General features: G+C 30.4%; 1 protein-coding gene, 2 long non-coding RNA genes and 2 pseudogenes across 3 annotated transcripts; 2 read left to right on the forward strand and 3 right to left on the reverse strand.

The window, feature by feature from the left end:
* Positions 1 to 241: 241 nt before the first annotated feature.
* Positions 242 to 1,510, reverse strand: LOC136999627 (uncharacterized). The gene is made up of 2 exons (XR_010889939.1): positions 1,276 to 1,510; positions 242 to 545 (listed from the first exon to the last, which is right to left on the reverse strand). It is a non-coding gene; the product is annotated as an uncharacterized lncRNA (long non-coding RNA).
* A 97-nt stretch (positions 1,511 to 1,607) lies between these two features.
* On the forward strand, positions 1,608 to 3,751 carry LOC105669155 (short-chain dehydrogenase/reductase family 16C member 6-like). Its single transcript, XM_067353279.1, has 8 exons — positions 1,608 to 1,738; positions 1,826 to 1,969; positions 2,041 to 2,195; positions 2,316 to 2,493; positions 2,683 to 2,812; positions 3,033 to 3,153; positions 3,258 to 3,383; positions 3,563 to 3,751. Exons 2-8 carry the CDS (start codon positions 1,850 to 1,852, stop codon positions 3,630 to 3,632), a joined length of 900 nt encoding a protein of 299 aa, XP_067209380.1. The 5' UTR covers positions 1,608 to 1,738; positions 1,826 to 1,849; the 3' UTR covers positions 3,633 to 3,751.
* Positions 3,752 to 3,838: 87 nt separating this feature from the next.
* Positions 3,839 to 8,370, forward strand: LOC105669154 (retinol dehydrogenase 12-like; annotated as a pseudogene).
* Positions 8,371 to 9,325: 955 nt separating this feature from the next.
* LOC136999275 (uncharacterized) lies at positions 9,326 to 10,519 on the reverse strand (annotated as a pseudogene).
* Positions 10,520 to 10,815: 296 nt separating this feature from the next.
* On the reverse strand, positions 10,816 to 14,189 carry LOC136999375 (uncharacterized). The gene is made up of 2 exons (XR_010889748.1): positions 12,106 to 14,189; positions 10,816 to 11,692 (listed from the first exon to the last, which is right to left on the reverse strand). It is a non-coding gene; the product is annotated as an uncharacterized lncRNA (long non-coding RNA).
* Between the last annotated feature and the right edge of the window lie 66 nt (positions 14,190 to 14,255).

Genomic DNA, 14,255 nt, shown 5'->3' on the forward strand with positions numbered 1-14,255 from the left:
TTCCGAGTAATCCTGCTCGGTTTCTGCTACAGATCTGCTGTCAAATTATGTCAGCAGGTTTTGTAACATTTCTGCTGACATTCTGCTATCATCATCTGATGTAACAGGTTTTGTATACAATCACAGAAGGACTGCAGATTTTATACAATCTGCAGTCTTTCTGCTGACAAAAATTTGTAGTAGACGTTTGGCAATATCTGTTTGAACAGATTTTGCTGACTGGGTATTCAAGTACACATCATTTTAAGTATATACATATGTATTTGTTAGTGATTATGTTATAAAATTACACACAGATATTTTAAAAAACACACATTTGTTATATTTTTAATGTAATTGCAATTGCATGACATTGCTTTTTTAAGTCAAAATTTAATAATAATTTAATAATAATAATAATTTTATATTAATTTAATAATAATAATAATAATAATAATTTTTTTAAGTCAAAATAATAAAAATTGTAATAGTTATAAAAATATTCGCGCGACGTCTTCGAGCGTTTATCGTCTTACGGCTCCTATAAAATCTGGATACTCAGTGATCTGAAATAAAAAAACAAACAAGATTATTAATCTACAGATGTTTGGTTATTTCTTGTAACAAAGTTACAGCCGTTTGAAAATTGCCTTTTGTTCAACCAAAGTCAAGTAATCCCTTAACATTTTTGAACAGTATAACAAAGAGTGGACCTAAAGAAATATGATATTTTGTAAAAATTTAAATACGCGATTATAAAGTTTATAAAATATCATAAAACTTTTATTGGAAACATGTTTTTATATCTCTTAAAGTTTTGATGATATTCTCTCAAAACCAAATATACTGCTTTAGCTTGTAAGGGTTGTTTCAATCTCTAAACGTGCGAGAATGTAGATAAAAAATTATATATGAGTTTCTTATTTTGAGTTACTCTACATATTCAAAGCCCGTAAGAATCGAAGATGGACATTTGCGTCATTTTCCTTATAATTGTATATGTTTTGACTTTGGCGATCTAAAGTTGACATTATAGAATTAAAGAGAATTTTTGCATTTTGCAATTGCAGCGTTTCAAAAAATGTTTCAAATAATTATAGAAGATTCTCCATCTGTAAAATTATATTTACATATTCAGGACCAGACATTTGATTCATATATTTATTAAATACACGCTACATGCGCGCTATTTATGGTATCAATTACAAAAATATATATATTATAATTCTATCTAAGAAGACACTTTGAATATTTTCTATAAAACATAAAAGTAATTTAAAAAATACCTGTACTAACCTTTCGTTAAAATATGCAACTTTTGCAATAACAATCGCTCGATAACACAAAGTAACGCACAGTCCACATCGAGATAACCAATCAAAATCGCAGAAAAGATATTACAAGTTGAATGCAAATATCAACTTTATATGACTTTTTTAACATAGGATTTATATGCAATATTTTTCAAGCGTTTGTATAAAAAATGTGAAGATTCATTTGTCATCCTGCCGTCAAAATATCTGCAATGTGACTATATCTTTTTCTTCTTTTATTCAATTGCTTTTCTACACAAGAAAAATGATTTATTAAGTAAAACATTATTTTATAACATTATATAAGTGAAACATTAAGTATCATCAGCACGGATGCGCAACAAGAATCTATATCTGATCTGAAACAGTTAGTCGTCGACATCTTAACAAAGCAGATCGAAATAAGAATAAATATATCATAACAGAATAGTGTAAATTACAATTAAGTAAATAAAACAAATTTTTTTATCTATAAATATGTTCAAAATACTAGTCGTTAAAAATAATTCTTATTAAAAAAATTATTTTTCCAGGCAAGTATAAAGCTACATGATAGCATGTTTCTTTTAGCAGAAATATTTGTGCTTCTTTTCAAAGTTCTCTATTACATCTGTGAGAGTGTAGTTAAATTATTTGCTCCAGTAAAGGCAAAAAGTGTGGCTAGTGAAATTGTTCTGGTATATACAAAATTTACAACATACAATATATAGCTATAGAGAAAATTAGTCATCAATAAATATTGCAATAGGTAACAGGTGCGGGTCACGGTATAGGAAAGGAATTAGCAATTGGTTACGCCTTGTTAGGAGCCACAGTAGTATGTTGGGACATCAATGAAAAAACCAACCAACAGACAAAGAACGAGATTAAAAAAATGGGAAAAGACTCTATACATGCGTATCGGTTAGCTAATAATCTTTGTTTCTTACGAATATCTGATAATATAAAAAAAATTTAGATAATTTGTCCGTGCATTATAAGCTAAATATTCTATACTGATTAAAATATGGTCGAATTTTACAGATGCGATGTAACAAACAGAGAAGAAGTCTTCAAAGTGGCCGAAAAAGTAAGAACAGAAGTGGGCGACGTTACTATTTTAATTAATAATGCTGGCGTAGGAATTGTTAAAACACTTCTAAATTATAGCGACGATGAAATTACGCGAACCATAAATGTGAATGTTATCGCGCATTATTGGGTAAGTGATATATCTCACAGCACATCTATTTAGAAGCTGTAAAATGTATGAAATAATTGTTAATGTGCTTTATATTATTATATGTTTGGAAATAAATAGCTAAATTAACTCGTAATTGAAGTACATATTGCAAGCTTAACAGAAACTATAATAAGCTATTGCTATTATTCAATAGAAAATTATTTTCAGACATTACGTGCATTTTTACCAAGCATGATTGAAAAGAATCATGGTCATGTCGTTGCGGTTTCATCACTATTAGCAATTGTAACGTTAATGTATGCGACAGTTTACTCTCCTACAAAATCCGCAGTCAGAGGTAATTCAACTTATATTAAAAAATTACAATCTTTTGTATAATAATTTAATAAATATTTGAAATAATTTATAACGTATAATTATCCCAGCAAACACTCTAATCAACAATAACATAATATAATTTCCTACTCAATAACGTTACTGCAATACAACATGTCTTGTATGCACCTATGTTACCGCTAATGTCGATAACATCCTCACTTGTGATATGTATATTTCAGCACTTATGGAGAGTTTTAATGAAGAATTGCGTTTATCTAGTAAGGGAAAATCTTTAATTAAATTCACTACAGTTTTCCCAACTTTAGTGTTTAACGGAATGCTTAAAAAGCTAGTAATGAGGTAAGTATTTAAGAATATGTCGTTATAATAAATTTTTTACGATACCAGAAACAATATTATAAATTATTATTTTTTTAAATTTAATTATATTTTTGTCAATATAGATTTCCCAGTTTAATAAGTCCATTATATCCAAAAAAAGCTGCTTCATTAATAATTGATGCGCAAAGAAAAAATTACAGAGAAAGGGGTATACCTTCTCATATGCTACCATTATTATCGTTATTTAGGTAAATAGCATAAATAGCGATTCAATCAATATATATTAATAATAATTATAATATTTACAAATAAAATTGCAAAATAAATATAATAAAACATAAACAGTTGCAACTAATACATAATGTGAAATTATAATTTTTATGTTCACATTTTCTATATATAAAAAAAAATATTATTTTTGTTGTAGAAATTTTCCGAACAAAGCACAAGAATGCGTAAAAGATTTCGTTAATCTTAGTGCCGAACCAGATAATTAAAAAAGCAATGTCATGCAATTGCAATTGCATTATAAATATAACAAATGTGTGTGGTTTTTAAAATATCTGTGTAATTTTATAACATAATCACTGACAAATACATATGTATATATTTAAAATGATGTGTACTTGAATACCTAGTCAGCAAAGTCTTAACACTTGATTTGTCTGTTAAATTAGAAAAGTTTTGATAATCAACATTTTTATATTCAAGTGCTACGAATTCTTTTGAACGTTTTTATATTACTCTAAATTTATTGTAATAAACCTTCATTTGCCGAACATTAAGTGTGTGCTCTTCACTACCAATAAAACGATCAACAGTACTCAAGTTTACTACTTTAATTCAACCCTTGCGTTTTGCAAGTTTGGCTCTTTTTGTGAGTACATTATGTTAATTATTTTATGCTAATGAATTTCGAAATATAACCAAATTTTTTATATATTAATAAATAATTTGCAGTGGAATTATTTCTATTGATTTTAACCAGTCACTTTTAAGAGCACATCAGCGGTGTCGAGAGTTGAACATAATATAGAAAATGTGGCCTTTTAATACCTTGTGCAATAGTACGGCGCGTACTATTGCAAAATTGCGTCTTGATGGCAAAACAGTGATTATAACGCAAATTCCGGAGCAAATTCCAAAATCGGCAAGGAGACTGCCAGAGATTTATACCGAAGAGGAAGTGAGAGCGAATTTTACACGGAAAGAACACTTTTGCTGAAATATCTATGAATAGAGCCAGATATAGATCTGAATATAAATTCTGTTGATCATTCAAAATCTATCAATAGAGCCTTCGATCTTGGTTGATCAAATCTTGGATCATCAAAACTTTTTGCTGCGATATGAAAAAAATTGAGTGCTTTATTGATAAGTTTTGATTATTTTGATATATATATACATATAATAATACATATTAACTAATCACTTTCCGCACTTTTTTTGACCATGATTTCTTAAATTAAAAATGCAAAAGGTACATATATTTAAACATGGATAACATTTTTGCATTTAGGTGCCAGGGTGATTTTGGCTTGTCGTAATATGGAAAAGGCAAACGCCGCAGTGGACGACATTAAGAGAAATTCATTTTCAAAGTAAATACAAAAATTATATCCATGTAATTACATATTAATAATTAAATTATCAATTTGAATTGATTCAATGAATAAGGTGTAAATTTCAGTTATTATTGATTCTAAATAAAGCATTATGTTGTATTTTAAAAATAAATTTGCATCAATGTATATTTAGAAACATTAAGCAAAATTACATTAATAACTCTAATAAATCGTAAGATAATCGCAAATTGTAATTAAAATATTATTAGTAATAAATAATAATAAAATATTTATGGTTTATAAATTATTTTACAGAAATGTAAAAAAATTCGAGTTTACACGTTTTATTTGCTGGATAAAATAATACTGGTAATTTTATATTTCTTTCAAGAGTGGATGGGCAACAGCTGAAGGATAAGACAGGTGATCTCGCGGTTTACCAACTGGATCTCAGCAGTTTCCAAAGTGTAAGAGAATGCGCTAAGAATTTACTAGCAAAAGAACCAGTGATTCATATTCTCATAAACAATGCCGGCATTTTTATGTATCCATCCGAGAAAACCGAGGACGGAAACGAGATGCACCTGCAGTCGAATCATCTTGGACATTTTCTTTTAACGCTGCTATTATTACCGAAATTGCGATTATCTGGTTTTGGTTGCAGGATAATTAACGTATCGTCTGTGGCGCATTGGTGTAAGTTTGAATACATATTGCAATGCGGACTAACAGAAAAGACATAGAATATATATGCAAATACAAATACATAGAATAGAGCAAATGCTTTGAAATTGCAACAAGTTTTTTAACTAATTATGTAAAATAATTAATAAAATTGGAATAATTAGTTTCTATTGAAAATCTTATATAATTTTATGTGGTAATTTTCAGCTGACTAACCTTTATTTGTAAAGGAAAATATTAAACTTTAGGCTGGTATAGTAATTTCATGAAATCAACATTTTTTATACCTGCTGCCATTAAAAACACAGATTATCCTTTTCTTTAACAGTTGGCAATATAAATTTTGATGATATCAATTTGGAAAAATCTTATAGACCATGGAAAGCTTATGCACAGAGTAAACTGGCAAATATTCTATTTACTAAATATATGAAGTGTCCCAAACGTTTTTCTTTCTCACTTCAGAAAAACATTGCATCCCAATGCGTGACGCGTTGCATAATTTAAGCGCATCAATGTGCACGTCCTCTTACTTAAAGTTATCGTCTAGAGTTAGCGTGTGTTTTACACCGTGTGTATTTTACGAGCGTATTAACTATTGACAAATTATCGTGACCTGATATATCGTAAGTGTCTATATATATATAACTACAATATATTTCATGTTATTACTTTACTAAAGAACTCGCGCATCAATTAGCAAGTAAGTGAAAAAAGAAGATTGGATAAATTATTGATAAACAATTGGTTAAAGATTAAAATTATTTAATCATTTATTATATTATTTACTATCAATATATGATACGTTGTAAAATAGTGTAAAAAGATTGCGATACTTTATAAAATTTAATAAATATAAATCGCAATGATATGTTTGCATACAATTACTATTAAAATATTAAAATAATTATAAATAAAATATATAGAATTACTATAAAAAAGTCTGAAGGCTATTAAAAAATTTATACTAATTAATATTTGATTTCCAGAGGCAGAGATAGGAGGAATAAATGTTTACGCTTTACATCCTGGTCTTATACCTACGGAAATATCACGTTATAGCGGCGACACCTTTTTTTATGGTGCGGACAAACTTTTCAATTGTTTTACATGGATGTTTTTTAAGAATGTGGTGCAAGGAGCACAAACAACGATATATTGTGAGGTAGATGAAAAAGTGGGCGAAGAGACTGGGCTCTATTATTCGTAAGTGTTATATATACAGGGTGATTCAAAATAACCTGATGTCCTTGCAATGCCATATTCTTGAGCGAATTCTGAGACGATTTTTCCTTTTACAAAATTTTGTTCCGAAGCTTAGTTTTCGAGTTCTAATTGAAAATAGTTTGCTACTTACGAGTTTGATACAACGGACAGGCAGGGACGGTGCAATGCGTCATGAGACGATAGTAAACTTGACAGTCTTATTATACGTTGCGCGTCCCTGCCTGCCCGTTGTACCGAACTTGTAAGTTGCTACCTATTTTCAATTATAACTCGAAAACTAAGCTTTGGACAAAATTTTGTTAAAGGGAAAATCGTCTCAGAATTCGCTCAAAAATATGGCATTGCAAGGACATCAGGTTATTTTGAATCATCCTGTATATGAATATGTTTTTTATATATTAATTTTATTTTATTATTTTATATTTAAAAATTAATTATGTAATACTTGTCATTTTTCTTTGTTTTTGTTAGTGATTGCAGTCCTGCCATGACACATAGCAGAGCGATGAATGCCGATTATAGCAAAAAGTTGTGGGATATATCTTGCCGACTGTTGCATTTGGAGCCCGAGGAAAATCTTGTTGCATTGTTGAATACTATTTCACGTCAAATTGTTGATTAATCCGAGGTAAATTTATTATTAGTCTTTATTACATTCTACCAATTTCATATAAAATTAAAACATAATATTGGATAGTATCATAAGTCCATAGCGCTTTTTTACCGAAGACAATGCTGTTGGTCTGATGGGATTGGGAAGGTGTCATCCACTTCGAGTTACTTCCAAAAAATTAAACTATCACAGCCGAGCTTTATTTGCAACAACTGCGACGTCTGGTCAATGCGATTCAACAAAAACGACCAAACCGTCGATATGACAACATGACATTGCTCGGCTGCACACAGCTAATTTTACGAAAGCAGCCATCCAGGAGCTTGGTTGGGAGATTCTGCCGCATCCGGCCTACTAACCGGACCTCGCCCCGTCGGATTACCACCTTTACCATTCCCTCTCCAGCAGTATGCGTGGCATTATCTTTAAAAACGACGAAAAAATACAAAATTGGCTTGCCGATTTTTTTGCCTTCAAACCAGCTCACTTTTATCACAGTGGGATAAAATAAGGTCGATACTACAATAAAATAATAATTCCGGGTGTGACGTTCTTCTTCTGATATATTATACGGTAGTTTGATGGATAAACATAAGACTTGTCCAAAAGATCTTGAAAAACCTGATCGAATGAGACCGGACAAAAGTCTGTACCTCTTATCATTTCAGAGAAAATCAGGTTCGAGGACAGAATGAGAAGTCTTATCGAAACTTTATCATCAAGGATGCAGAATAAACATGCTGCAAGAGCTGGATTTTTTTACGTGTTTAGTTATTTATTTTAATTAATTAAAGTATAGATGTTTTGGCCATTGTTTTCGGTTTTCCTCAGTGCAAAAAGTTTAATTATTTAGAAGTTAAAAATGTCATTCCGTTGTAAATGCCGTTATGATTATAAATTGATGTCTTGGTCATTCATCACTTGTTTATTCGTCAACGTTCGGAGAAGGACATCCTTTTTTACAATAGAACTTGGCAATTTTAACTTATAAATATTAAACTTTTAAATTATGACTTCGTAAAAACATCTGTGTCTCAATAAGAGTTGAAGGCTAACGAATATGGATTATGCTAATTTTTATTTGTAATTTGTAACGGATAAACACTCAAGAAGAAATTTTAATGCGCACTAAGAAATTACTCACAAATGAATTTCGGGAATATGAAGTGACATCATATAGAAGAGTTTCGTCCTTCCGTACCGCTTCATTATGTTTTCGGCGTACAAAAAACTAGACGTATTAAGGTTTAACATTTGAATGCGTTCTCACACATTTGCGTTATCAAATCCTTATTAAATTACCGTACACTAAGAAAAACCAAAAACAATGGCCGAAATGTCTGTACTCTTAATTTAAATAGATAATTGAGCGCGTAAAAAAATCTAGCTCTGGCTCTATCAGCTTGTTTATTAATAACATTTGCTTGTGCAACACGGATTTGTTTGTCAAGAAAAAATTTATTGTCTTTATTTTATATTTATGATATTTATGATTTTTATATCTGATCTTTACTTTATATTTATAAAAGTGGTAGAGGCATGGTATTCAGGAAATTCTAATAATATTGTATACAAATATTTTAAAAATATTAATTAAATTAAATATAAATATTTTTATTATTTTAATATGACAATATATTAAATATTTATATAATGTGCAACAGGTAAAATCCTTCTTTGAGTATGGAGTAATATATTGTTATTATACTGTCACTATTAAAAACAAGATAATTTATGTAAATAAAATGTAAACGTTTTAAGTGAAAAACTTCTTGAAAATTCCTAATTTTATTAATAAATAAAAAAAAGTTTTTTTTTTAAGTTATTTATTTTTTAACTAATTGTGAGGATGGTCGAATCTCATGTGCCGAAACATTTGTAATTACCTATCGACGAATATAATTTGTGAGCAACTTGATCTAGCTCTGGCTTTTACATAGCTTTTGAAACGAAGTTATTTGAAGAAAGCAAGAACAAGAGAAAAAATATCAGGGCTCGAGTGGCTAAGCCGGGAATTGAACCCGGGTCTTCCGCTTTCCGGGCGACTGTTCTTAGAACATGTAATTGTATGTAATTTTCGTATACTTTAGTATCTCGAATTCGAGATCAGTGTACATGTTTAATAAGGTCTCTAGTAGACGAATTAAAATTTCGATATGAAAAACATTAATAATTTTCGCACTAACAACTAACGATGACTCGAGATAAAATAATATGTTCTATTATGTAATTACCCAGTCAACAAAATATTAGCAGCCTGCTGATAGTTTGCGAGCAGATTCGCTCAGAACTTGGCAGCAAATACGGTGCCATCTGTGTCCGCATTAAGCTCGTGTTCTGTCGACAGAATCTGTCGACATAGGTTGACAGCGCAGGTTCTGCTCGGTTTCTGCCGCCAATCTGCTGTAATAATTCCGAGCAAATCCTACTCGGTTTCTGCTACTGATCTGCTGTCAAATTATGTCAGCAGGTTTTGTAACATTTCTGCTGACATTCTGCCATCATCATCTGATGTAACAGGTTTGTATACAATCTGCAGTCTTTCTGCTGACAAAAATTCGTAACAGACATTTGGCAATATCTGTTCGAACAGACTTTGTTGACTGAGTACTTATTAGAATGTGACTATCACAGATTTTCTTTAGAACACTTGCAATAGAACATTTCATGCTTACAATTCTATTCAATGTGTGTCCTTATAACTTGGCAATGAGTTTCTCCATCATTTCCTTGTATGTAGGAACTGCTTCCTCAGATGCTGCCAACAGTTCCTGGTGACACTGTTCCCTTGCCTCCTTCCTGCGCCTAGTATCTTCACGTAAAGCAGCAGATCACTCGCCCAGCTCTCTCTGAATTTTGGTTTTCTTCACTTTTTTCTTTCCATCATACTTATCTTTACTAGATTCATTTTCCATCTCACTGTCTTCAGTATTGGAGATTGATCACTTTTGCAAATTGGAGGCTAGGGCCACAGGTTGGACACATGGTTTATTTCTTAATTACTTACTTCCTCAAATTCATTGAAGAATTTGCAGATCATTGGGCTATTGCCTAATTGCTTGTTGTGATCTTTTACCTTAATATTTCTTGCGCAGTTTTTTTTTGTTTCACATTGTACGCCAGTGACCTACTGATTGTTCTCATTTTGAAGAACAGTGGCAATATTTTTCCATACTTTTGAGGACTTGTATTGTCCACATATAAAATCCTTTTCATGTTCTTTCCAGGCATAAATTAATCGCTTTGTTGCATTATGATCTTTCCAAGACGTTATAACATTGAAGAAATAAGTGTTATATTAGTCATGGTAAATATTTGATAATTGTGCCATTATCAAAAGCACATTATCAAAGACATAAACGTGATAAAAATTCATACCATGTTGGGCTGACTGAATGCTCGTAAATGTACTGCTGGACTCGAGGTTAAGGCTCTCGGGTTTATCATTGTTCAGAATTATTTGTTGTAAATCAAAGAATGTCAAAGATTCTTCCGCTACAGGTATTGTGTTTGTGTTTTGCTGTCGACCTTATAAGAAAAGCTCGTACGCCAAGACGGAATTAATCTTTAAATGATGATTACTCTGAAATATAATCAAAAAGAAATCTTTTATTTCACAAGTCGTACTTTCTCGTTGAAACAAGCGGTACATTGAGAAACTGTTCGTATCGATCGAGATCTCGGAAGGCTTTCTTTCTTGCTGCAGATAATGCTTGATTATCCCGTTATAATTTGGTAGTCGCACAGGCGACTTGCACCGTGTGGAAAATCAGTGCCGTGTGGGGAGAGACGGCGTTGAACGAGACTGATCACAGAGCGATTACAAGAGTGTTAACGGAAATATTACATTGAAAAATTACAGATGCGTTTGCAATTACATTTAACATAAATGTCCATTCCCGAACATATTGATATTAAGTTGTTATCTGTAAAAAAAAGGTGCTTATACATATATATCTAAATATATATCTAACTTAAGACATGTATGTCATTTAAAAAGTGCAAGCAAATTACAAATTTATCGCTTACTTATCACATCAAATACTATAAAAAATCTCTGAGGATCATACATTGGTTGATTATTTTCGCCAGTACATAATTTATGTTTTTTTTTTGACAAATTTATACATTTCATTGTCCGTTTAACTTTTTCGCTGCGAACGATGCTTATATACGTTGATATACGTCATCGAAGAGTTACCTCATTGGGCGTATATGTATACGTATAAATTATTTCTAATATTTTTAGAAATGCTTGTTAATAGGTCAGCGATTTGCCATGTTGAAGATAAAGGCTGTAATAGCTACTTTGGTGCATAACTTTTACTTGGAATCCATTGATTGAATCCATTGATTGAATCCATTGATTGTTTGAAAGATTTTCGATTCCGGTTAGATTTAATAAATCGAGTTATACATCCAATTCGTGTAAAATTTATTTCAATTGAACAAATGCAGCCATTTGAAGCTAATTAAAATTTTAAAAAGGTAAACAAATAATTTATTATATCATTAAAAGAATTATTAACATAGTTGTCATATGAATTATAAACATTTATTGTTATGGATAAAATGAATATTTTATATTTTATTTGGTACAATATATTACTTGCTTTTTTATAGTTATAACTTGAAAACACTTCTTAATTTGATAAGACGTATTGATTATAAATTTAAATCAATAATAAATGTATTATTAATCAACGCTGAATGATATATCTGTTTGAACCCAAATATAAAAAATTAGCGTGCTTCAGCACTTGATGTCGCAAGAGCAATAACGAGAAGAGCGTAACTATAATGTAAAAATAACTTTTTTGTATATTGTAAAAAGATGAAATAAATATTATATTTTGATAGTTTTTAAATTTTGTTATTTACTTTTGAGGTCTCTTTTCCACGTTGCTCCGTTGATTCGTGTTGGGCATGTCATCGAGCGATTGTTATCGAGACGATTGCGTTTGATAATTTGTACAGCTGACACTGTTTAAGAGCTTGTAACCTTTGTTATTATACAAAAAGCAGAAGTGTTTTGAAGAAAATAAAAATGTAAATTATTATAATGATAAAAAATGACACGTGCATAGCGTGCGTTTGTGTTGCTTAATATACGTAAATAAAATTTCCATTATATGATAAAAACATTTTACATAACAGATACATTCTAAAGTACACATGTTATCTAAATGCATAAGTGCTTTTTTTCGTACTAATTGTAAGTTGTTGTTCATGCCATTATTGCAGAAATATGATAACAGTAAATGTGCTATATAAAACTGCTGTATAATAATTTGAAATCATTTATGTTCGAGCGTCAAAAAATTTTCATGTAGCGTTCAAAGATTTACAAGATTTTGTTTTATAAATAAAGATATAATATTTTAAGTGGAAATTTTTACAAACGTGTTTAGAATATATTTTTTGATCTTCCTCGAATGATGCCTGGATCTATTCAGATGCAGGAAAAGACACCAGACTGCATTTGACGACAAACGTCAAACTAAGTAAATTTCAGGATTATATTCTGGATTATATTCTGGACCTATCAGGGTATTTAAAGCTAGATTATCCAATCCAGGCTCCATAGTTTCATATTTAATTTGGGAAAAATCTGTCAGTGGCAATCTAGGACCCATGTAGATTTTCCCGACTATTTTTTCTCTCGGTAAAATCAAGGTAAATTTCTAGGATGTATTCTGGACCTAGACGGATATTTCAAACTGGAATTTTCTATCCAGGCCTTATACTTAATCTCGGCAAATCGAGGCAGATTTCTACCTGGGAAATCAACCAACTAATTTTTCTATCAATCTTCTTTATTCCAATTATGCAAGTATATTTCACCTTGGTAAAAGAAGAACGCATGTTCTACATATTTACCCTATCACAGGTGCCCTATCACAAATATTCTTATGGAGATTATATAGTTTTTTAAAAATTAGTCGAGCATAAGCATCGCATAATTTAAATCATATATATATATAGGTTAAATTATTATATATCTACAGATTCTTTAATATCGAAGATATTTATTTAATGTAAAACGAGATATAGGAATGCGTCAAACAATTGTACTTTGTTCGTGAAAACGCGTCGTTGTTTTTTGACGTTCACTCGTTAATGGACGTCACGGACGTTATCTCTAAAAGACGACTGTCATCATCGGTCAAAAGCAATTTTCAAAAGAAGACTTAATGATTCGAACTAACACCAGCTGCCGATATACCCCTGTTATTCGACATATATTGACGTGCGTCGATATATGAGATCTTCCTACATATCCAATGTTATAAATGAAATGCATATTGTATGTATAAAAATATTATGTTAAACAAATCTTTAAAATGTATATATTATTCATAACAAATAAATGTATAATATAAAATATAAAATAATTAATGTACAAGGCTCTAGTGATTGACAAAATCAAATAAAATTCAATAGGAACGTATAGAGCCACAATGCAGGTTATTCGTGCGAAGGTTACAGTATATTCATTTAAAATTATTTAAATTTACAAACGTTTCTGCCTGACATCAAACTTCTTCAGTGTACAATACTAAACGAAAGAATCGCACGCAGTGATTACATAGATAATATAATGTGGAAGAAGTGTTCAATTCATTTCAACCAAAATGTTGTTCGGTACATTAAAAAAAGTTAGGATTATGATAATTATATGTAGAGAGTAAACTCATCCACGCAGAAGGAACGAGGTGGAAGAGTGAAACTATTAGACTTACTAGATACTTACTAGATATAAAATATAAATGATCTACATACATTATTATACATTAAATATGTCAGTATATAAGAAAAAAATTAATTAAATTATATGCTTATTATATGTACAACATAAAAAATTATATGCACAATGTGCATTATACACTATGTACACTAATAACGTCATATTCAATATGTATTCACAATAACTTTTTTTATTTAATGTATCAATTGCTATGCATCAGTGATGCCAGTTCGAGTCCGCTACTAGCACCTAGGTCACCAGAAGAGACGCACACACAAGCGAA

Source organism: Linepithema humile, chromosome 4, assembly GCF_040581485.1.
Source record: "Linepithema humile isolate Giens D197 chromosome 4, Lhum_UNIL_v1.0, whole genome shotgun sequence".
NCBI lineage: Eukaryota > Metazoa > Arthropoda > Insecta > Hymenoptera > Formicidae > Linepithema > Linepithema humile.

Coding starts and splice junctions, on each gene's coding strand:
- LOC105669155 (XM_067353279.1), top strand. CDS start 1,850: ATGTTTCTTTTAGCAGAAATATTTGTGCTTCTTTTCAAAGTTCTCTAT. Junction 2,494..2,682: donor ATGTTATCGCGCATTATTGG/GTAAGTGATATA, acceptor AATTATTTTCAG/ACATTACGTGCATTTTTACC. Junction 2,813..3,032: donor TACAAAATCCGCAGTCAGAG/GTAATTCAACTT, acceptor TGTATATTTCAG/CACTTATGGAGAGTTTTAAT.